The 25,687-nt window shown below is 42.7% G+C and overlaps 1 protein-coding gene across 1 annotated transcript in view; it reads right to left on the reverse strand.

The window, feature by feature from the left end:
• Window positions 1–794: 794 nt before the first annotated feature.
• NTN1 (netrin 1) overlaps window positions 795–25,687 on the reverse strand; it is a 367,906-nt gene continuing 343,013 nt past the window's right edge. The window contains exon 7 of the mRNA XM_044000003.1: window positions 795–7,682. Within this exon, the coding sequence (XP_043855938.1) occupies window positions 7,354–7,682 (329 nt within the window). The 3' untranslated portion in view covers window positions 795–7,353. The remainder of the gene's footprint in view (window positions 7,683–25,687) is intronic.

Here is a 25,687-nt window from a genome sequence, read left to right on the forward strand (position 1 = left end):
ATATGGCTTTCTAGGTCTTTGGAAGGGTCAATTAAATCTGAATTGCAGGAGGCTCCAGGGTCATGCCCATTTGCTGAGACTTGTGTTAGAACAGCTGGATACAGAAATTATAGCTTCCTAGTAAGGATTAGCCCTACTTTGCATGGCAGCACAATGTGTTCCTAATGATTGAATTGTTTATTTAATCAATAAATCACAACCATGTGGGAGTTTAAATATAGCCTCTTGTGCAAAAATACAGTGAGCTCAGCTCCTGGTGCATTTGTTTCTTTACCAGTACTTGCTCTTCTGAGCAAACTTCTAGAAGAGCATTTTTTTTTAAGTTTTTTAGGGTTCTTGGTAGCTTCTTATGAATTTTGAATTGACTCTGAAAAAGATTAGTTTATTAGTTCAAAGGTAACCACATTTCCAGAGTCTTCTGGGGAAGTTAAAGGTTCTCCTCCCATCTTCTGCTGCATACAGAAGTGCTAGATGTGTTCCTCTTTGTCCTGCACCCTCCAAACATCACCCTCCCTTTCAGTCCCCTTATTACAACACAGGGAGCTTCAAAAGCCAGTTTGAGGAGTTTCTTCTTTTTTTAAGAGGGATTAGGTTGTATTCAACATTGCTTGAAAAGAGAACTGAAATGTGAACTGTTCCAACCCCTACTACCTACCCAGTCTCCTCCAGCCTTCAGCAGTATGGCTAAGTCTCAGGCTGAAACCAAACTGCCCCAGACTAGAGGGGTGATGAGCAAAGAAGTTATTATCTTGATCCCATGTGTGGAAAAAGCAAGGCACTGCTTTGTGCATCTTGTGGGGAAAATAGTGTCTGTGTACTTTGGAGTTAGAGGCCAGTGTCCCATAAGTGTGCAGTAGTTTGTAACACTGCCCATCCCTGGCACTCTCCCTTCCCTATGCCCACCCCCAGACAAATGAGCTTGAATCAGGTTGCCAATAAAGATCCACGGACAGGACAGTGTATAAGAGTTTATTCAACTGCTCTCTGAATGTAGTTCTACCAAGTGGGGGCCCACATTACAAGCTCCATCTGGTTTCATTGCAGCTCTAACAACAACAACAACAAAAGAAAAACTTAAAAAAAAAATAAGAAAATCCACAACTTTTCCCATGTCATTAAATATATTCATATATAATAACCATAATATATTAGTATGCATTGGAAAGGAACATTGACCCAAACAGTATGCTATGGTCACAGCCATACATTTACAATTCCAAACAGAAATCAAACACAGAAAGGGATCCAAGTGGAAGGAACATGGGGTAAGTAGCACATCAGGAGCATGGGGCAGGGGAGAACTTCAGTCACAAAAGGAGCTGGGTTTTTTGCGGGGAGGAAGGGCACAGAGGAACCCCACTAAACATTGAAATTCTCCTGTGGTTTGTGCACATCTGTTGCTTGCAGGAATACATAGGTACCTTAGCCCTCTGAATAGATTCCTGTGTGTTTGGCCTCCTCACTGAGGAACTAAAGGCCTTCATTTTACTTATACTACTTCCATGCCTCACCATGTGTTGCAGCTTTCTAGAGACACAATTTTCTAACACTTGTTTCACCCATGAAGTCAAAGTCTCTTCTGGGTTATCATTAGTCATTCTAACTGATGTGCCACATCTGGGGAAAAGTCTGACCCTCTTTTATACAGGTTGAAATTGAAGCCAATGACAACACTGGGCTGGCTCCCAGTCTCCTCCTCTTTATTCTGACTTTGACAAGCCACCCTTCCCTTCCATTCCAACCAGTTCTGAAGGCTTTCTTAGCCTAGTACCAGGGAAACTTAATTGCCCCTCATTGTACCCTGCTCAGTAGAGAAAATGATGCTCTGCCTTTTTCCCAGGTACTGTCTTCATCTTCCACCAAACATCTGGTAGTTAAGTGGATGGTCATTTTAGAAGGCCTTTTTCTTTAACCCAGATTGGGGCAAGGCTGAGAAAAGTCCCTGGTGTCCACCTTGCCAGACACCCCCTTTCCAAAGCAACCCCCTCCTAATTCCTAGTGTTACTACTTGTAACTAATGCAGGGGCTCATTAGTTGGCCAAAGGGGCCAGACCACCCACTGAGCGGGTCCCACTGGGTAAGAAAAGGTATAACTGGGGATTTTTCTTTTAAGACTAATCTCATGAGTTTTTCTTTAAATGCCTATCATAACATTTCTGGTTAATAAGCTCTCCAAAATCTAGTTCAGTTTTACATATCACCCTAACTATACAAACAGGAGCTCTTCAATTTTTATTCCTTCTCTTTCCCAGAAGCCTAATGACTGGGGCTGTCCTAAGGGCAGGTGGGCTCATCACTATCTGCCTGGTTTTTCTTCTGCTCTAGTAGCTGGAAGCAGAGGGATCTTGTGGTCTGATTCATTTACATTCAGGAAAGGTGGGGTTAAGAGAACACATTCACTCTGAAAATCAAATTACAAGGATTGTAGCAGTGGCCAGCAAAACATAGCTGAGCCTGTCAAATCTCCCAACATGTCTACAGATGCAGAAATGGGTAGCAACAGGACTGAACCTTGCAGGGAAGGTGACCTGCAAGCTCTGGGTCTCTGGAGTACTCAAACCACACTCCCTGGGTATTAAGCTAAAAAAAAAAAAAAAAAAGGAAGAGAACAAGGTAACCAGGCCCAGGAGACACCAGGGGAAGGTCATGAGGATGCTGAGTGGGGCTGGTCAGGATTTCTGAGTGCAATTATAGAATATCAGAACTAGATGGTCCAGCCCCCTCATTTTACAGTTGAGTAAACTGAGTCCCAGAGAGGCAAAGTGACTTTAACCATGACTAGTGAGAGCCACAATAGCATGCTGGTCACTGGTTCTGGGCAAAAATATCTAAGCGTAGGAGGCCTGAGAGTTTCATGCCTTCCTGGATACTTAGGAGGCTGTGACTCAAAGAAGGGGCAGCTTAGATGCAGCAAACAGTTGGTTTTAGCCTCACAAGTCAGTTTGAGAAAACAGAGGACTAGAGGAGCAGGAGTGTGGGAGGATCTGGGCTGGTTCCCGAAGGGAATCGACAAGATTATGTTTTTTCTTCCTGCAATAAGTTCCTGGGAGAAGCTTATCTGAGCCCTATTTATAGGTCAGTATCTGCTTCACACAGTAGTTACTGAGTTCCACAGTCTTCAAGGGAATGGGTTAGTCTAGCTCTTAAGGGCTGACTCCTCAGGCCTGTGATCTTTGCTTTCCTGGTACTACAAGGCCTGCGATCTGTCTTCAAGCCCTGAGGAGTGAACTTGACACCTCCAATGAGAAGGTCATCTAGTCCTACCTCCCATCCAGGGCCAGAATCCTCCACAACAAAGTTGACAAATAGTCATCCGACTTCTGTTTGGAAACCTGGTCTTTAGCCTCAGGTCACCTGTTATCACAATCTTCAGTGGGGAGTTCAACAACAAACTCCCAGCTTCTACTGTCATCCAGACAAAGGACCTCAAAAAAAACGTTGAGACCCATTGGGCAGGTAAGTTTTTCATACTGAGGGGGAAAACGAAAATGTTTGGAAGGAGCTTAGAAGCTGCCCAATGAGGATAAGAATGTGTGCATCTGTGCGTGTGTGCGTGTGTGTGTGTGTCTTAACACACATTCTTCTATTTGCTGATTCAGAGGCGTTCTTGGATAAAGGGATTTAAGTCCCTCACCCTATTTGTTCAATTATTCTTCTCTAGTAGGCTCCTTCATTTATTTCTGAATCCTGCCCATACCTCCTATATCCTTCCCATCCCTTCTTTCCCCAAATCTCAGCCCTTCTGACTCTGCAGGGAACAAACGGCTTATCTGGTCAGAGGGGAGAATCTGCCTCAGTCGGTTTGGTCAGGGCAGGGAGAGTAGAAAGAAATCTCCCTCCCTGGATGGCTGTGGCACAGAGCTCCAGACCCCAGGAAGCTTCTCACAGGGATATGGGATTGGATACGCTTGATTCTTGAGCCCTGTGGGGACGATTGTTAGGAAATATTTGTCCTGTTATCCTTTCCAATTCAGACCCTCTTAGAAGACTCCCAGGATGGGGACCCGGTTAAATTGAATCTGTACACAGCCATTCAAGCTAATGGCTAATGTCACTCACTTTACTACCAGGGGAGCTCACTGCAGGAGGGTTCAGATTTGGGAGCTGGGTGGTCATGGAGACACAGCCCCGTCCCGTGAGAAATTGGGAAAGGGAGGGAAAGTCAATCACCCTAAATTCCAACATATTCCTTGGCATTATTCTTAGGTAAAGGACAAGGTTGCGGCATGACACTGCCAAGCAGCTCAAATGCTGGAGGACAGAAGTTGGGATCTAAAAACAAAAATCTCAATGTGACAGAACACTGGGCTGAAAAAGCTGAAAAAGGGGGGAAATGTAACATCCTACATTTGGGCTCAAAAAATCAATTCCACAATTATAAGAACATAGCCAATAGTAGTTCATCTGAAAAAAAAATTATTTAGGGAATTTTAATGAATTGTAAAACCAACAAGAGTCCATCTGCAATGTGAAAAGGAAGCCAAGAAAGTGAAGGCAAGTCTTGGATTGCACTGAGAGGCACAATATCCAGGACTTGGGACTACCTTGGTCAGGTCACATCTGGACTAGTGGATTTAGTTCTGTCTGACACACTTTAATTAGACCATTCATGAATTGGAGGGTGTCCGACAAAGGGGCAACTGGGATGGTGAAGAAACTTGAGATCATGTCACATGAAGATCAGTTGACAGCAATGGGAATGTTTAGTGTAGAGAAAAGTTTTGGAAGGAATATAATAGCTGTCTTCAAGTATTTGCAAGTCTGTCATGTGGAAGAGGGATTAGACAATTGTTCTGCATGACCCCAGAAAGCAGAACTAGGCATAATGCGTAGAAACTGCAAAGAAGCAAATATGGGTTGATAGAAGGAAAAACTTCCTAACAATTAATCCGGAAATAGGACGCCTCAAAAGTCATGAGCTCCCCCTCATTGCAAAGGCTGGATGACCTCTAGTCAGATATGCTATAAAGAGGATTGAGGTCCCTTCCAACTCTGAAATTCTGTGAATTGGGAAATGACCTTGGGAGAACTGGGCCTGAACTAGAGGGAAGTGAATAATAGACAGCCTTGTATCAGATCTCTATGTAGAATTTCTGACCTGGGAGTGAGTGGCTGAGCACACATTTTGGAGGGAAGGAATTCATGATCAAATTTGGAGGTGCCTGAGAGAATAGGGGGGAAAAGGCCCCCCATATGAGACTCCAAAATGGGAAGAATTCAGGTTTTGCCTGGACAATGTGATTCAATCAATGACAGTTGTCTTTGTGGAACAGATTTCTCAGAGGAAAATGGGACCACTCTAAAGGCAGATGAATGGTTCAAAGGGAAGGTGGCAGCCAGTCCCATGAGCTGATGCGGGGGTGCCCCTGTGCTCAGCCCCACAGGGGCTAGACTACGTTGGAAGGGGTCCATGGGCAGCTGTAGGGCTGTTCCCAGAGGTTTTGAGATAGGTTAGATAGGAGATGCCTCAGTAGGCTTCCTTGGCCTTGATCTCTTGGTTCTTGGCCAGCCTGGCAGCCCCCATGAGGTTTTTGCACCTGCCAAAGGGAAATAAAACCTGAGGGCAGACCTAGAGGAGCCAGGCATCATTTCAGTTAAGCCTTCCCAGCAGCTTCACTGGAGAGGGAAGTGACATGTAGAACCTAGACTTCACCTCTAGGCGGGGCTCTATAGGCCTCCCTGGCCATTCTGGCTTAGCACAAAGCATCTCCCCCAGGGCCAGGGGCCCACTAACTCCCCACCCTTCATTCCACTTCCTCTGCAGGCACTTTCCAGTTGCACTGCACTCTGGGAACTGATGTCATTACATAAATAATGTCACTGCTATAAAACTAGGCAGCAAGGCTCCCTTCCCCCTCCCCTCCTGGAAAATGTTATAAAAGGGGCTGGTTCCAAGTTTCCAAAGAGGAAACGATCTGGGAGGTTTTGACTCTGACTCCTCCTGGTCCAGGCCTCCTCTGTCTGAGATGGAACCAGCATAGGCTGCCCACCCAACTCGGGGCCTCTCTGAAGTGATCTTCTAAGACTCCTGGGGACTGGGCACCTTGGATAGCCCAGATCCTTCCAGAACACTGGCACAGTGAGCTGTGAGCTGAGCTACTTTAATAGGGACACGTGCTTGCTCCAAGACCCACACACTTTACCTGGCTATATAGTAGGTGCTTAATAAATGCATGTCAACTGATTTAACCTTCCATTCCCACTGGGGACAAGTGGGACAAAGTGGGTCAATCAGGGAGAGAGATAAGGGCCACCTCGCTTCCTCAATCTTGGAATCCTGGGGTGGCCCACGGTGGCACAAATAAAAAGGAGAGGACAGGGCCAAATGTAGAGCCGCCACCGAGAGGCAGAGGGATCTGGAAACTGAATGTCAGGAGAAATGGAGTTGGTAGAGGGAGGACTCTGGTATGCTAAGACCCTGCATTGTTGCTCTCCAGGAACCCAGCCCACCCTTGGTTAAACCACCTAGGTTGTTAGTCTGAGAATTCACAGCTAGCCTAACTCGGTTCATACCACAGTTCACTTCATTGCCAACACCAAGATTTTAATAATACATTTGAATTTGAGTAACATGAAAGTGTTCTTCCCAAATCTTGTAAAGACTCGGGCAGAACCCTTACATGCTACCCACCTGGGCCACGTCTGGAAAATGAGCAACACACACTCAGTGACTTCTCACTGATAATACTACTCAGTATTTGGAAGGGAAGCACTTTTGATCTCTAAGTAGCCCCATGAGGTAGGTAAATAGAATCCTCATTTTACCAAGTGAAAACTGAGGCCCATTAAGGAAAGATCACCTGCCCATATCTCTCCTGCATGGTCTGTCCTCTTTGAATTCTCATCCAATATCAGGCCCTTTAGGGCTGAGGGAGGGGGTGTAGACAGGCTGTGGCAGCAGAAGCACTGGGCTTGACTGCAGGCATATACATCCTGTTCCTGTGTGTGTGGGCTTTGGAACCAGCAGCTTTTGCAGGTTTCCACAATTATGGGTCTATGTGGCTTTCTTCCTCCTCACCTACGGGGATGCTAGCTAGGAGGCGTTGCTGCCATTTGAGGTCCTCAGCTAGGCCCCAACTTCCCCTGGCCGCTTGCTTTGCGTTCCGCGGCGTCTGTCCCAGTAGTAGGAGGGCGCTCCCAGCCCGTCTTTCCCACCCCCTCAGCTTCTCCCCAGCCCCAGCCCTAGCCCCAGCCCCAGCCCCATGACAAAGTGAAATCCACCACCATCCCCATTCCAATTCTGTCTGCTCCAGGGTCTACACAAAGCGGCCGCACACTCCATCGCTCAATCATTCTCTTGCACGCATTCTCTCTTTCACGCCCTCTTGGCTCTGGAGCTCAGGCTGCTCCTCACTAGGCCTTCTTACACTTCCCCTTCTTCTCCCGCTGCTGGAACTTCCGGAGCCTCCGTGCCCATGTGTCCCTCCACTGGATCACCAGGCTGGTCTTATCGGCCACGATGCCATTCTGATCAGGAGAGTCCTCGTCATTTCCAAGCAACAGGTATTTCTTCAAGGCTTTGATTTTAGGGCACTTACAAGCCACGTCCCTCGAGCGGATCCACAAGCTCTGGTCACCCCTCCGGATCCGGCTAGTGCCCTGTTTGTATACGGAGATGATGTTGACTGTGAACTTCCACCAGTCCCCAGCCTTATCAGCCTTCAAAATGTGGATCTGGACAGCTGGAAGAAACCAACACAAAGAACATTAATGGGGTTGGGAATCCCTGCAGCAAAAATGCTACCTTCAGAGACAAAGCAAAATTGAGCAAAGCCAGCAGCCATGAGTCAGAGACTGGGTACAACAAGGAGCAGTTTTCATATTATTCTAAATGTATTTTATTGGGGGCCAAAAAATCCCACTCCCTGTGGAACTTTGGTGTTTATTTGAGGATAAATCAAGTCCCATGTATTATACAGAAGGCCCAATGTTTCTGGTGGATAACATAAAAAAGGTAAAATGGGATAATCTTGCCCGGGGTGAATACAGTACTACCTCCTAAATGTGGTCCTCCACCCTCTTCCTCAAACCTACACATACCTGGAGGAGGCTACTATTGCTCTATCCCTGAGACAAATGATTTGGGAGCAGGAGGAGCAGGAGAAACTTCCTGGGCTGGGGGAGATGAAGGGTTCTGTATCACAAACTTGATGTGTCTTATGGAATTTTACCTCCCAAGCAAGGGCTTAGTGGGGTCCCAAAGTAGCTTCTAGCTTCTCCCTCCAAATTAGGGCCAGGGCAATTTTCCCCAAACACTGCTTTTCACATGTCGGCCAGGTGGTACACCAGACCTGTCGTCAGGAAGATCTGAATTCAAATTCTGATTCAGACTCTAGCTATGTGACTCTGGATGAGACATTCAAACTCTCAGTATCAGTTTCCCCATGGATATCATAATATCACCTACCTTCCAGGGTTGTTGGGAGAATCAAATGAGATCATAATTATAATGTGTTTAGCAGAGTGCCTGGCACACACAGGTACTACATAAATATTATAATGTCACTGCTCTGTGCCCCAAATCCTTGGAGAGACCTATACTGCCCATTTGACTTTTTTTTTGAGGGGGAAGGACCAGTTAGTAATGATTTAATGGGTTTTGTAGGGTAGAAATTCCTAGTTGAGACCTCCGGGGTGAAAAACAACAATCCTGTGATCCTGGTAACTTCTCTCTGACTCACTTTCTTTGTTTGTAAAAATGTACATAACAAAACTACATACCTCATCATTTGTCAGGGTCAAATGAGATAACATGCAGAGCACTTTACAAACCTTAAATCCCTATATGTTAGCTGTCATGAAACATGAGAATCATTGCTTCTATTTCACAAGGAAACGGGGGCTCAGAGAGACATTACAGGTGTCAAATCTGTGATTCAAATCCAGGTTTCTTGACTCAAAGTTTAGTACTCTTCTTAGCACTTGATAACCTTATAAGCCCTAAGAACCACATATTCCACTGGGCCCTAGGAAGTCTGAGGGCACCTTAGAGATAATCTAGTCCAACCTCCTTTTATAGTGAAGAGAATCTAAGACAGGCCCAGGGAGACCAAGATAACCCAAGAAAAGTTAACTAGATTGTAAAAGAACATCTAGTTGCCTTTGATGAATTTAAATCACTTGGCTAAGATGAACTAAATCCTCAGGTACTGAGTAAACTGGTGAATATGACTGCCAAACTGCTAAGGGATATCTGAAAGATTGAGGACAACAGGAGTGATGCTCCAGGACCTGAGGAGAGCAAATGTTTCAATTCTCAAAAAAGAGAAAAGGAGGGAATTTCTAAACTCTAGGTTCCAGAGAGCTTTACTTTGATAACTGGAAAATTTTTAGAAAATTTTATTAAAGAACTGCTTGGTGAATGTCTAGAAAAAGAAGCAGTGATCATAAAAAAAACCCACAAAACAAAACAACAAAACTCAACGTGGCTTCATAAACTACCAGAGGTCAGGAATTTTGGTAAAGCATTCAATTAAACTCTCATGCTAATCTTATGAAAAAGATGAAGAAATACAGACTAGATGGTAGTACTGTTGAATGGATTAAAAATGGACTGACTGGCTGACCTCACATCAAGTAAGCAGAAGGTCTCTGGTGAAATGCCCTACCTAGTGATCTGTGCAGGACCCTGTGTTCTTTACTATTTTTTTCAATGACTATAGAGAGAGGGTATAGAAGGCATCCTTGTTGAGTCTGCAAATGACACAAAGTAGGGAGGGACAGATCCCCAGACATCTTGATAGGCTACAACATGGAGCCAAATCTAATAAGATGAAATTCAATAAGGATAAATGGGAAAAGTTTTACACTTGCATTAAAAAATGACTTCACCAGTATAAGGTAGGTGAGACATGTTAACAGTATATGTCTGAGAAAGATCTGGTGGTTTTAGTGGACTGAAGGCTCAATATAAGTCAACGGTATGGTATGGCAGCCAAAAAAAGCTAATGCAATTTATGATTACATTAAAACAGGCTTAGCGTTCAGGAATGAGAAGGTGAAAGTCCTACCCATTCTTTGTCCCAGTCAGAACATACCTGGATGATTGTGTTCAGTTTGAGGCAATACGTTTTAGAAAGGACATTGAACAATGATTCAAGACAATCCCAAAGGACTATTGAAACATACTATCTACTTCCAAAGAAAGAACTGATACTGATGGAACAGAATGAAACATGGTATTTTTCACTTTCTTTCATTTTTTTTCTTTTATTCAAGTTATACAAAATGACTAATATGGTAATATTCTACATAATCATACATGTATAACCCATATCTGATTGCTTGCCACCTCAAGGAGGGGGGAGGGAAAGGAGGGAAGAAGGGATGAAAATTGGAACCTGAAACTATAAATAAAAATGTTTATTACTTCAAAAAAAGAAAAGAAAGGACATTGAAAAGCTAGGGAGCATCCAGAGGTAAGCACCTCAGTGATGTTATTGTTCAGTCACTTTGCAATAGTGTCTGACTCTTCATGACCCTATTTGGGATTTTCTTGGCAGAGATACTGGAGTGGTTTCCCATTTCCTACTCCAACTAATTTTACAGATGAGGAAACTGAGGCAAACAGGGTGAAGTGACTTGCCCAGGGTCACACAATAAATGTCTGAGGCCAGATTTGAACTCAGGAAGATGAGTCTCCCTGATTCTAGGTCCAGCACTCTATCCACTGGCTGAAGGAACTAGGTCTAAGCCTGGAGCATGCTCACTATCTTCAAGTATTTCCAAGACTACCATGTTGAAGACCAGTTAGACTTCTTGCGTTTTGCTCCAGAAGGCATGGCCAAGAACATGGAGCAGTAAGTTGCAAAGAGGCAAGGGCCCGGCGACCTTTGTCAGGAACTTGACATTGTGGATTCTCTTTGGAGCACAAGCTGGTCTAGAGAGCCACTGAGACAGCTAACCCTAAGGCTAAAACTCTTTGATTCCACAGGTGACGAGTAAGAGGCAGAGCAGGGTTTCAAACTTCTGCTTCCCAATGCAGCATTCTTTCCATTACACCACTGTCTCCGGAATGCAGAGAGAACAAAAGGAGTATAGGGACAAAAAGAGGGAAGAGAAGGACATGGGAGAAAAAGAAGAGGGAAAAAAGGAGGAAGAGCAGGGGAGGGGGAGAAGGAGGTGGCTGAGGCTGCAGCACAGATACCACGGGCCATCCTGGGCCTTCCTGGTTGGCCCATGTATGAGCCCGGTGTTTTTCCCTTTTACTTTCAAAGCTCTCCACAGTATGCATATTCTTGACTCAGCTCTAGCCTGTGGGTGGTACTTCCTGTTGCCTGGAGCTGGCAGGAGATGCCTCAGGATAACTTGGCTCTGGGCCCAGTCCTTCATTTTCATGTGCCCATAAAACACGAGGGTTTGATCCATCACCCACAGTCTGGAAGTGAACCCCACTGCTACTTCCTGGTTCTGCTCTACCTCACCTAGTTGTTGCATGGATTAAATGAGATGATGTATATAAAATTTACAGAACTGTGGGCCATAATTATTAGTTGGGGCTTTAGAATCTCCTTGTGAGGTAGAGAATGGAAAAGGATATGGCCTTTGTGTCCTCAGATTATAGACAGAGAAAATGAGGTTGAACCAAACCTCAAGAAGATTCAAAAATCAAAACCAAATCTCAAAATCGGGATTGAAGTATTTTCAAGGTACCTTCTTCCCCATCTCCATTTTTTTCTAGCTAAGAATACTGAAATAAGGAGGAATAAGTGATCATATAATGTACCAAATTGGTCATATACCAAATCTGTGACAAATTTGTAGGTTCAGAGCTAGACTTGAGCTCTAGAGAGAGGAAGGGCTGCCTTTTTCCTTGGGCTCCTACTTGTATCCCATTTGGGCTTGACATCAGGGGGTCTGGCCCCTGAACCTGTTTGGTCCTAGTCCTAGTCAAGGACGGGCAGGGCATAGCTAGGTCCAAGGAAGAAATGAAGACTGACTCATCATCCTGGTGGTAAGAGAGAAGTCTGCTTTTTCCAAATTTCCCTTTCAGATGTTCCTGGGCATCCCGAACTTTGCACTCCATCCTGAGGGTTCCAAAGAATGGCTGCCATGGCAACCGTTTCCATGTTTTCGTCACTAAGAGACTCAACACTCAGCATGAACTCTGAGGGGGAGGAGAGAAAAAAACTTCCAGTACAGAGAAGTGAATGAGCTCTGTTTTTGACTGTGGAGACCCGGGTTACCATGGCAACTGAATGCCCCAAACCTCAGCAATGGGGAGACATAGGATGATGTCTCCCCACTGGCACCCTTAGTTTTCCTGAGCCACAGTTTCCTCAGTCCTAACTGAACCAGAATGGAGAATGAGTCACCTTCAGGAAGTTGTGTTTCCCTCAAGACCTCCTGTGCTTCCTGGCATTCCCTGGGGGGTGGGGGAGAGCTGAGGGTGGGGTGTTGTGGGGAGAAAACATGCAACCAGCTCCTTTAGCATATTCCTAACTGAAGGATGCAGCTGCAGGCTTAACTGTCACTGCTTTGGGCCATGCTTGACATTCATGCAATCTAGGGTTGGAAGGGATTTACACACTCATTAGATAAATGGGGAAACTAAGGCCCAGAGAGGGGAAATGATCTGCTTGAGATTACACAGATAGTAAATATAAGAGATGGGATTCAAACCCAGGTCTTCTCATTTCAAATCCCATGCTCCTTTCCCCTAATGGACATCTTGGGCCTCAGCTTAGTGCTAGTTTGGAAGCTGAATCTCAAAAGCAGAAAACCTGCCAGTGAGCACTTAAGAGTCTAAGGCAGGGGCAGCTAGATGGCACAGTGGATAGAGCACCGTCCCTGGAGTCAGGAGTACCTGAGTTCAAATCCGGCCTCAGACACTTAACACTCACTAGCTGTGTGACCCTGGGCAAGTCACTTAACCCCAATTGCCTCACTAAAAAACAAAAAACAAACAAAAAAATAAAACAAAAAGAGTCTAAGGCAGATGTTCCAGATGGGCATGCCCCAATAGGTAGGCATCTCTTTCTTGAGCTATAATATTAAAAGTGGGAGGGAGGAGAGAAGTAGTTGCCTGTCACAGAATATGAGTGGTTGTGAAAGAAAAAATATGGAGTGGGAAGTTAGGAAACTTGGGCCCTGTGTTCAGAAATATTAAAAATAAAACCAATTCTTAAGGAACCTAGCATTGCCAGAGCTCATGGCAGAAACAACCAAGTTTCTAGTTACTATATATCTCTAGCCCTGAACATGACAATGATTCAGGGAGGAAAAGAATAATAAATGTAGATATCCCCTCTTCCCAATGAGTATTGAGGAATATTCTTTCCTAGAGGGCAGAAAGCTATGTGACAGAAAGGAGGAACAAGATCTATCCAGGTCCAGAAGCCTCTTGAGATTCAGATTTTCATGTTGCTATTTGGAAAACTAGAGACTTCCTTAGATAATACTGGATGAGTACTGCTGCCTTTGGCTTGAGAATCTATTGATTGGCAACTGTGGCTACTGGAGACCTGCCTGGAGAGGCAGGTAAAAACCAAACTTTAGGAAGTCAGATAGTGGTTGTTGTCCATCATACTCTAAGAGGACCTAAATGACATCACTATGTCAAGGTCAAAGTAGAGTGTGTCCCATTATGGCTGATCAGACCAATATGAGCTTGGGATGCTTTGCCACAGATCAGGCACAAATAGTCCATATGACTATTTGGAGAAGAGTCTCTAAAACTGCTGATCTCATGTTTCTTTTGAGTTACTGCAATTCTGCTTCATTCATAGAGCACAACTTCTTCTTTGATGTGGGCATGCCGTGCTGGGTGGCCCTGTGCTAGACTATCCCTTGTCTCACAATCGATTCCAAAGTTCTTTAAAGAGATCTTGAGAGTGTCCTTGTTTAGCTTCTTCTGACCTCCATGTGAGCACTGGCCTTGTGTGAGTTCTCTGTAAAATAGTCTTAGGCAAACGTGAATTTGGCATTCACACAATGTGTCTAGCCCATTGGATTTGCATTCTGTGCAGTGGAATTTGAAGGCTTGTAATATTTCTTCTCTTGTACACTTTCCTTTGGAGCCTCCTGAACATTGAGCTAGCTCTGGCAATGTGTACGTCAACCTCATCATCCATGTGAACATCCCTGGTGAAAAGGTAAGTAAACTCATCCACAGGATTCAACATCTCTCCATTTGCTATACTTAATGTTTCCACATATGGATGTTGTGGTGCTGGCTGGCGGAGAGCCTCTGTTTTCTTGGTGTTAATTGTCAGGCCAAAATTAGCATAAACAGCAGAAAATTGATCAATACTCAGAGACTGCATTGAGTGCACAGTCACCTGCAAACAAAAAGTCATGCACCAACTCTTTCTTGACTTTAGTCTTAGCTTATAGCCTTTTCAAGTTAACTGATTTACCATCAGAGTGGTAAACTGACCTGAATGCCATTTTCATGCTTGTTGAAGGCTTCTGACATCGCTGAAAACATCTTGCTAAAAAAAAAAAACCACCATACTAAAAAGCATGGGAGCAAGCACACAGCCCTGCTTCACTCCACTGATGACTTGGGAAAGCATGAGAGCATCATCCATTATCCAGAACCCATGCAAGCATGCTGTTGTGGAACTGGCATACAATATTGAAGAACTTCTCTGGGCAACCAAATTTTGCTATGATCTTCCAGGAGGAGGAATGTTTTCTCTCTCACTACTCTCCTTCTGATTCCCTTTAGCATAGCCCCATATGTGGAACTAAAGTCCGGGTCATAAACCTAATTCATGTCCTTTTAGACAAGCTGAAATCTCATGTTTGGAATTTCCCAGCCATACCCAAAGAACTGGGAGGGCACCTAGGAAGAGGTTTGGGGAGATGACTAGAAGCAGATGGCTAAATATGAGTGCCTAATCTTTATTCTTTCATTTCATGATATTCAAAAAACTATGTAGCCATTGTGAATGTGTGTGTGTGTGTGTGTGTGTGAGAGAGTGAGAATGAGAGTGAGAGAGAATATGTGTGTGTGTGTGTGTGTGTGTGTGTGTGTGTGTGTGTGTGTGTGGTGTCCAGATATAGGATGGGGGTTCTGGAGCTATATATTTCATCTATTTAATATTAAGTATTACTTTATATTATCAGCTAGGTAAATGCCAAACTTTTCAATCTGGTTTCCCCCTTCTGAAAACACCTTCTATAGCAATGGGGTGGGGCAGGGAGCCGGCCAAATGCCCCCTTTGGTGGCCAAAAGTGATATTTCAGACTTTGGGGAGACTATTCTATTATGCCCCAACAGAACTGGGATAATTACTGACCTAGTGGTTCAAGAAGAGTGCTACCTGTTCATCTAAGAAAAGTGCCACCTGGTGGTCACCTCAGTTATTAGACTCCCTCCTGCATACAGAGATGCTGTCATCCTACAAGCTTAAGGAAGACATGTAATTGAATCAATTGGGACTCCTGCCATTACTGAAGAGCAACAAGGTGTTGCAGAGGGCTATATTGGATGGATGGATGGATGGATGGATGGATGGATGGATGGATGGATGGATGGATGGATGGATGGATGGATGGATGGATGGATGGATGGATGGATGGATGGATGGATGGATAGATAGATATAAATTTGGACATTGATGTTGATATATAATATATATAATATAGCTATATATTCTATATTTCTCTCTCTCTATATATATATATATCTATATATGAAAGCTCTGTTGGATACAGCATTCAGAAGGACAGATTCTCTACAACATCCCATGTAATACCAAAGAGGGGCCATGGGGATGAGGGGATGACATTTAGCTTAACCAAATGATCTGGTTATGGAGGTTCGAGAGGGCTTGTGTTTCCCTGTCCTACTTAGAGTTCTCTTCCTCCCCACTTCCCTCCAATAATTTTCTATAATCTAGAGAATGCCCAGCAGTGGCTAAAGCTAATAATTCATTTTGTAAATGGTTTAAAGTTTACAAAGCACTTTCTTCACAGAAATCCTGTGAGGAAGACAATCTAAGTATTATCAACCCCATTTTACAAATGAAGAAACTGAGTCACAGGAAAAGTGGATGGTCTATGATTAAACAGCTAATAAATATCTGGTCCAATATCTGAATCCAGGTTTTCTGACTCCAAGTTACACAGAAAGACAATTTTTTTTAAAGTTCCTGCTTTCAAGGGAGCCACCAGCCAAATGAGGGAGACAACATGCACACAAATATATCTATAAGGTTCTTTTTCGATACTGCTAAGTGAAACTATCAGTATCCCTTTTCTTCTCAAATACTCTCCCTTTGACCTCAGGAGAACCATTCCAGAAACTGCTAAGGGTAGTGTGAGGGACAGCCCTGGGGTGGAGTTGGGGGGAAGGGTGGAATGTGATTATGTTGGAAAAAAAACGTATTTCCTCTAAACTTGGCAAATCTTCTGTACATTACACATAGCATGAAGTATTAGCACCATACTTTCTTGGGCCAAATCCCTACAGTGTACACAAAGCTGAAAATAGTCAAAATATATCCTAAAACAGATCAGTAAGATGGGCCTCTGCCTCCACCTGGCATTGGCTGTTTATGTGAAACCTACGTAGAGGCAAACTAGACAATGTGAGGGGTTGGCTGTATTTGGGAGCCTGGGATAAGAAGCTTCAGATAACAGTGGGTAGGATGTGAAGGGGGAGGGGAGTAATAAGGAAACAATGCCCTTTCCCTGGGGATCAGTCTGATGCTGAGACTGCAGGAGCAATTTCCCATTAGTGACCACAATGTCCCTTCCAGGTAGATGGCTGACAGAAAGGCAGGGACAGCCCTAAATGGAGGCTTGTGGTTGGCATTTACCCATCTTTAATACACCCACAAGTGCAAGGCTGAGTGTAACTATCATTGGCTGGTACTAGGCTTGTATCAGTCAGTTGAGTTAACAAGGAGTCTGCGCTTGGTGCCTCTGTCAATTTGAAATAATTCGAATCTTCTCTCAGTAGGTCCCACTACAGAAAGAACACAGACTTTGTGATCAGAAATTCATAAAATCATAGGATTTCGATCAGGACCTTATTCTAGCCACCTCATTTTACAAATAAGGAAACTGAGGCACGGGACATGCCTAAGAGGTCACAGAAGAGAAGAGGGATCCTTTGAATTCAGGTTGTCTGATTCTAAATCTGGTGCGATTTCTATGCCATAGGGCCATGGGGTATAGTTTATATACCTTGGAGGCCCCCTCCTTTGACAATAATCTTTATGACTCATTTTGTCTCCATCCACGGTCTCCCTTACGACCATCAATATCTTTTTTCTAACTCCCTAAATGCATTGTATCGACTGCCCTGGGTTTCCCTTACCAAGAGTAGAATTTTGTGTCTCTTTAAGGGTCCTTGTCTTTCCTATGAGCTTAACAGGGTATAAGCTATAAGTTAGAAGAGAGATCTGGGCTCATTTGGGTTGCTTCTCCAGGCACACTGTCCTCTACAGACTTCTTTTTTAGGTTCAAGAGAGGCTGGGAGACTATTTCCTTTCCTACCAGAACCTACTTGGACTGCCTGGCTACTTGAAAAGCTTGGATGAAGTGGGAGTCACTCCATTCCTGCTACTGAGATGGAGGACCACCAGGCCTTATCGTCTGTCCTGTCAGGGAAGCCTGCAGACCCCTGGCACTGTCATCTGACCTACGGACATAGTTGAAGGATCCCTGTACCCTGTCGTCTGGCCCACCCCTGAACTCAGGACTTTCTGGCCTTTGCATCCACTCTTTAGCTGAAGTTTTTTGTAAGTATTGTCTCCCCCATAGTTAGAATGTCAGCTCCTTCAGAGACTGAAAAAAGTGTTTTTCCATTCCCTCATTAATCCATCATATGTATTCATTCATTCTGAATTTCTTCTCGCCTCCATTTCTCTCCTTGAACCTCCATGTCTCATTAACCCTATCCCTGATTATACAGGATTCCTTTATAGAGGCTTCATGGATGTGTGCTGGCTGATCTCTGAGTCCACATGCAGTACAGCATCTCTGTCTGAGAACGAAGCATCTATCTACGTGCATATGTGCAACTATCTCATTTTAAAGGTCAAATCTAAGGACCAACTAAGATTTATGAATTCTATCATTACTGAGTAGTCACTTCAGTGATTCTCTTAGCTACTGCCATATAGCATAGTCAGTGGGTTAAAGAGGGACACTGGACAATGAAAACTCACACCTTTTCCTGTGGACAATAAAGCAAACTTACTCCTCTTAAAAATATGCCTCATACAATTAATTCTCTCTTAGTTTAAAAAATTGTAATCTTTGCACATAAGAATAGGATACAGCCTTCCCTGTCTTCCATTATGTTGTCTTCCCCATCAAACAACCCAGATGACAGCCTCATTCATCCTTAGGGGAATAATATCAGCTCTCTCACTGAGCATTTCGACAGTGATGGGTCATTTATGAAAAATGAATCTCTTCATGCTCTGTGAGGGGGCAAATACCTCTGAGTACAACAATCTGAAGGTCCCATCATATGCCCGTGGATGGATGCATTAAATAAAACCGTCTTTGAAACCCTTCAGTAAGGGATCAGGCACCTTAGTTCCTATAGGATGTTCAAAGACAATGCAGAAGGAAGGAAAGGGATGATATCACAGAATCTTGGAGTGGGAAGGAGACTCAAACAGCCATCTCATGATGAAGAACCCTATTATCTCCTGAAGCATCACATTCTACTGGAGCTCTAATTGTTGGAAACTTGTTTTCTTGACAAACCTTAGTAAATTCCATCGTTGTTGCTGGTGCTACCCTTTGAAGACAAATAGAAACATTTAATCCCTCTTCTACATGATAGATACCATATCAAGTCTTCTCTGGGTTAAATAACACCGAGTACTTCAGTCCATTCTCATATTGCATGTATTCAAGGCCCTTTCTTAACCCATACAGACTCTCTCCAGCTATACTTCATTTATCCCTTGTCCTCATCAGTGGAGAGGTCCTACTCAAACTGAGACAAGCTTGAATTTCCCTGGAGGGCTTCCCAAACTGAGCTTCCTTTTCATCTGGATTTTGATCCAATCTTCCCCATATGGATCTGGAGTCAATTGTTTAGATAGAGTTTTGAACTAGCCTCACTCTGGACAACAGGTATTTGGAATGCATCATTTTCATAGGGTGGTGGTGATTTTCCAGAGCTAAACGATATACAATCTACCGAATTTCCTTACTGCGTAGTATGAGATGGCTCTTCACTATATTATCTTGTGTTTTCCCAGGACATCCAAATTTCATAATCAAGGCTCTGTTCACTAGCTGGAGCTACTAAAATGATATTATTCCCTTTTCCTCTTATTCTCTTCTCATCTGAAGCCACAGGAACTCAATGTACTAATCTAATAGTATGAAATGTAATAGGGTCACATATAGGGAGGTGTTGGAGCCAGCTCTAATAGGCTCACAAGAGTAGATTGTTTGATTTTCAGGGTAAGCACTTAGATTTTGGAAATTGGAAAATTCTACAGAATCCAGGTTTGCTTTACTATTTTGTCGACTGTCCAGGCTTAAAAGGGAGAACATCTTAATTGTGCAAATTAAACTTAAAAGTTTGTCACTTGGACATTTTTTCTTGGAGAGCCTGTTGTTCAACTTTTACCAGCAAACTCCTGTACACACATAAAGTCTGATAATTGGGTTTTTAAAAATCTAGTGGTTTTAGCAGACATTCAGCAATGTGGTCAAAAAAGCTAATGTTTCCAGGAATAAAGTGACAATCCTACCCTGGTTAGACCATATGTGATGTATTAAGTTTGGGTATGAGTGCCACATTCTAGATGGACAAGCTCATGAATGTCCAGATGAGATCAGACAGGATGAAGAAATGCCTTGGGTCCATGTCATACTGGTTGAAGGAAGTAGGGATATTCAAACCCTGAAGAACACTGGGGTGGAGGTGGGGGGAGGAGATGGGACATAACAGATATTTTCAAGTATTTGAAGGGCTGTCATATGGAAGAGGATTGGATTTGTTCTGTTTGGTTCTAGGGTGCAGAAACAGGAACAATAAGTGGATGCTGCAAAGAGGCAAATTTACTCTTAATGTCAGGAAACACTTCTTAAAAATTAGAGCTCTGCCAAAGTGGAATATTCAACCTTGGAAGGAGGTAGGTTGTTGTGTCGATTTATCAGGCATTGAGGGGACTCCTTTTCTGATAAAGGTTGGACAAAATGGCTGTTGAGGTGCCTTCCAACTCTCTAATTCTGTGATTCTGTCGTCGCCACCTCTGACTCTAATCTAACATAAAAGGCAGTATGGAATTTCCTTTCTCCATACCTTTGCACTGGCCATACCTCATGCCTAGAACAAATTCCCTCTTCACCTCTGCCTCAAAGAATCCCTCTGTTCTTTCGAGATGTAGCTCAACTATCCTCAGAAGGTCATAAGAAGAGTTTCTTGTTCCCCCCTCCCCAAATACTCCAAATAATAAGGATTATTTATTCCTTTCAAATTTTTTTTCTTTGTTTTTTTTTTGGTTTTTTTGTGGGGCAATGAGGGTTAAGTAACTTGCCCAGGGTCACACAGCTAGTGTCAAGTGTCTGAGGTCACATTTGAACTCGGGTCCTCCTGAATCCAGGGCCAATGCTTTATCCACTGCGTCACTTAGCTGCCTCCTATTCCTTTCATATTTACTCTGTGTGTATGTAAATACATGTATGTAAATACATACATATATATATATATGATCTAAGTGTGTGTACATATGCATATATATGTATGAGTGTATTTATTGTTAGAGTGTTAAATTCCTTAAAGGTTGTTTAATTCTATTTGTCTAAAATATAGTAAGCGGGGCAGCTAGGTGGCACAGTGGATAGAGCACTGACCCTGGAGTCAGGAGGACCTGAGTTCAAATCTGGCCTCAGACACTTAACACTTACTAGCTGTGTGACCATAGGCAAGTCACTTAACCCCAATTGCCTCACAAAAAATAAAATAAAATAAAATATAGTAAGCACTCAAAAGATGCCTGTTGATTAATTGCCTGTTAGGGCTTAAAGCACCAAATTTGAGATAGGAAGATCCAGGGTCAAATCCTTACTCTGAAAGTTATCTTTGTGACTATGGCCAAGCCACTTATCTTTTGAGTCTCAGTTTCCTCATTTGTAAACTTACATAGTAGGTACTTAAGAAATGTTTATTGATTGATTAAATTATTCGAATGTGATAAGGTATTTGAAGTGTTTTGCAAACTTCTAAGTGTTTTTAAAATGTCATTAGTATTATCCTGCACTATATTACCAGATTAATTTTTCTAGAGTTGAACTTTAAACATGACCCAAAAGAGAGCCATCAGCATCACCAGAATTCTCCCTAAATCAACAAAAGCCTTTTCCATATCTGGAAAATCCAAAAATGAACAAATTCTAGTCCAATCCATATTTGACCAGGTATCCCCTGAAAAGTGGCCATTTCACTCAATACCATTTAGTTTCCACTTGAAGACCTCCAGTGATTCAAAACACCACCTAATTTTTTAAAGAATGTATTTTTTTGTTTTTTTTCTTTTAAATGCAATTTCATTTCTGATTATTCCTGCTCTCCACCCTACACACCATTCCATTAAAGAAAATAAAATGAGGGGTGGAGGTTGGCATAGAAAGCCATTCCTTAAAACAGAGGAAGGAAGGAAGGAAGGGAAAGAAAGAAAGAGAGAGAGAATCAACATACTGCTAGTGACCAGCAATATGTGTAATAAAGATCACCAACTCTTGAGGTGCTTCATTGATTTCTGGGCAGTTTTCCCTTCCAATGAGGCAAAATCTGTTTCTTGAGAACTTATACTCACTACATCTAGTCATGCCCTCTGGAGTCAAACAAAATAAAAGGATCATAAATCTAGAGATTGAAGGCCATCTTTCAGGCCATCTAATCCATCTCTTTATTTACAGATGAGGGAACTGAGGCCCAGAGAAGCTAAGTGACTTATCCCGTACAATAACTGTAACAAGTATCAGAGGATGGATAAAAACCCAGGTCCTCCAACTCAAGCTTCTGTGTGCTTTCCATTATACCAACCTGCCCAGTTCATCTTTCTTCTACTTGATAATTCTCAGAAACTACAGAACTCCAGGAGAAGAGAATAACTCAGTAATAATTAGAATTAGAGCACTAGAAAAGAGGATTGGATTCTACACAATGATTCTAAGAATAGATAGATGACCTCCTAAAATCTTCTGGTTTCCCAGATCTTGTACTTTTTTTGTCCCTGTATCCCAGTAGCCAGATACTTCCTGGGTTACTTGAATCTCCAAAGCAAGCAGACCCCAATATAGCCAATCTGTTGTGGTGGAACCTGCAAAAACCACAATAAAGATACTAGTTTTTCTGAGCTCCAAAAAAGTAAACTTTTACTGTCAGAATCATTAATAAGCCCTTGCTTCACAGTATCTCCTGAAACATTAAGGTAACCACTACCACTCCCGAGCCCCAGAAACCTACCTCTTGTTTCTTTTTAATCACTGACCCATGCATTGTTCCACCAGAACCATAGAAATAGACTTTAGAGTTAGAAGGGATTGGTGTGGGATCTTATAGCCCAGTCCCTTAATTTTACACTTGGAAACTGAGTTTCAGAGAGGGATAGTGATTTGCTGAAAGTCTCATCGTATAGTATGTAGCACAGAAGGGTAGAGGAAACTCTAAACCCGGTGTTCTTTTTCAGATATAGTATTGTCATAATGACATCAGGGTCCATCCTAAAGGGGTCATGTTCAAGCCTGACCATTCCCTAGATGGCATTATCAGGTGGGAAATACTGAAAAACTTAAAAGAAGAGACGAGTTGACAGGAATCTAAGTGACAAAAAAATCAATCAATCAATCAATTAACAAGAAATTACTAACCACCTACTGTGTACCTACCTATCAGGAACATCACATTTTTTAATGTTTTTCCTGACTTCTGTGTTTGTACTTCAAATTTTCTATGCAGCTTTCATCTTTTGATTAGGAATGTTTGAGAAGTTCTCTATTTCATCAAAGATCCATTTTCCTACTTGTAGGATTACACTCAGTTTTGTTTGGTAAGATCTTCTTGGCTAAAAGTCTATATCTTTTAACTTCTGGAATATGGCATTCCAAGCTCCCCACTTCATTTAAGTGGTGAATGTTCAGTCCACATGATCCTGACTGTGACTCGTTAGTACCTGAATTCTTTCTAGCTGCTAACAATATACATTTTTCTTTGATGTAGAAGCTCTGTATTTTAGTTCTTAGAAGTTTTCATTTGGGTTTTTTTTCATGAAGTTACTAGTAGAATTTTTGTTTCTACTTTACCCTCTGGTTCTAAGAGATCTGGACAGTTTTCTTTCATGGTTTTTTGAAATATGATATCTAGGCTCTTTTTTCCATGTTTAATGATGCCTAAATTTTTTTTCATTGATCTCTTTTCTAGGTCAATTGTTTTTACTATAGCTTATATTTTCTTCTATTTTTTTTCAGTCTTTTGACTTTCTTTTAATATTTGTTTTCTCATGGAGTCATTGGCTTCTATTTTATCCAATTCTGATTTTCAAGGAGTATGTTGCTTGAACGAGGTTTTGTACCTCTTCTGCCAAACTCTTAATTCCCTTTCCAATTCTTTCTTCCATGGCTCTCATTTTCCAATTTTTCTGCTAGTGCTCTCATTTAATTTATAACAACATTTAAAACTTTTTTTATTACTTACTTTCTCTCTTCAAGGAGTTCTAGTTGAATTTGGGCCCATACTGTGTTTTTCTTTGTGGCTTTGCTTACAGATGTTTTAGAACCATTCTCCTCCTCTTCATCTGTGTCTTATGGGTTCCTATCACCAGCTTTTTATGGTTTTATATTCATTCTTCTAGACTACTTCCTGATATCAGACTCTATGTTAATGCTAGCATCCGTGCATCTGGAGGGAATGCCTGAGCTGCTTCTGCTGCTGTCTTCTTGGGGTGCTGAATGTTGTATTATTCCAGGTTATCACAGACAACTTAGGTTCTCAGGGACAACTACAAGCTTTTGATACTCTCAAAGTGGTCTGACCCAGAGTCTGACCTCCCTGAGTTCTGCAAATTCTTGACCTGGGTTTGGGTCCAAGCCTGTGGACTTGCTTTATTTGAAGTCTCAGTAGACTTATTGTACTCAGTCACCATTCACCAGGTGGAAAGCTCTGTTGGTTCAGTGACAAAGTTGTAGGCTTCCCTTTGATCTGGGATTCCTAGCCTTGTTTTGCTACTGCAGCTTTCAGATTGGGCTAGAAGCTGGCAAGTGAGACTCCATACCCCTCTTGGGATCAGAGCCACACCAGCCGCTGCTAGCTTCTGAACTTGCTCCTTGCTAGCTACACAGTCTAGCATCTAAGACCACTTCTCACTTTACAATGCTTACCCCTAGGCATAAGGCCCTTCTTCAGTCTGCCTTGGATCTCTGACCTAGAACTGAGTTGTGAAAGCTGTGAGTTTGCACTTCTTACTATACTCTGTACAAGTTAGGCCTCTCTATGCTGCATCTGGGACCTCTTCCTTCCTTGTACACAGCTTTTCTCTGAGGTAGAATAGCCTGACCCTATTCTCATTATCTACAGACTTCTCTTTCTGTTTCCCTATGTGGCCCTGGACTGGAAAAAATGATTCATTGTGATTTTTAAAAATAAGATTTCCTGATCAGGATTTGTTCTGGTCCATTTTCTACACATGTTTGGAGGAGCTGGAGGTGGGGGTAGAGGAAGCTTTCTGTATTTTCCTGCTATTTTACCATATTGGCCATGATCCCATCTTTTTGGTACCCAACCCATTCTAGCTCTTTCCATTACTCCATGACTTCCACTTACTAATCCTAATTCTGTCCTTAAGAGTTACAAAGAACCAAGCCTGATCCTTCTTCCACACGAAAGCCCTTCAAGTATCTGAAGACAGCTCTGTCAGGTCTCTGGGAAGTTAATAGCAGGAGGTAAGAATGAGCCAGGTCGAGGATGACTCAGTGTACATTTTTTAGGACCTCTAGCAAGGATAAAAGTTTCCTGTCTGGGGCAAGCAGTTTTAGAAAAGCAAGACATATGTCTCACATTCATCTGATGGGTGTCAGCTGGTACACATCACTAAGAGGGTCAAGAAAAACAAAAATTTGTTCCCATTCACTTCCTTCTGGAAAAGAGGAAGCTTACTTTTTTTTTAAAGGTCCCAGTTGGTGTGTGTGTGTGTGTGTGTGTGTGTGTATACACACACGTGTGTGCAAGCTAAGGAGCACCCTTGTCTCTCCCACTTTGGCTGGTTCCATCCAGAAAATCCTCTCTACTGACTGACATTGTCTTTTCTATCTACTGTATTTATTAGCTATTCAGTTTTGGGCCCCCAAGGTCTTCCCACAAGGTGACTCAGTTTATAATAAGAAATAACTGGTGGTTCATAATGAACAAGGTGAAAAACTTGATATAGTTCCCCCTCCCCCACCTCCACAACACATACACCTTATAAAACTCATCCCTTCCATTGGGCTATCTGTGTTAACAAGTACCTGCTTCCTTCTGCATTCGAGATGTCATTTTAGACATTATTGAACACGGGAAAGAGGAGGAACACAGAAAATCCCCAGAAACCATTAGAACCCTGGGGTCTCATAAATCTCTCTTTGTGTAGAAAGTGTGTCATGAGTTCCAGCTGCTTTCATAAAAATCAGCTCTGACCACATGTTTCCCAACCTCCTGTGAAGGTAAGAAACTCCAATAAAGAGCTTACTTTGATTCTTTTGGAAGCTAATCTTTCCAGAG

This window comes from Dromiciops gliroides, chromosome 4, assembly GCF_019393635.1.
Source record: "Dromiciops gliroides isolate mDroGli1 chromosome 4, mDroGli1.pri, whole genome shotgun sequence".
Taxonomy (NCBI): Eukaryota; Metazoa; Chordata; class Mammalia; order Microbiotheria; family Microbiotheriidae; genus Dromiciops; species Dromiciops gliroides.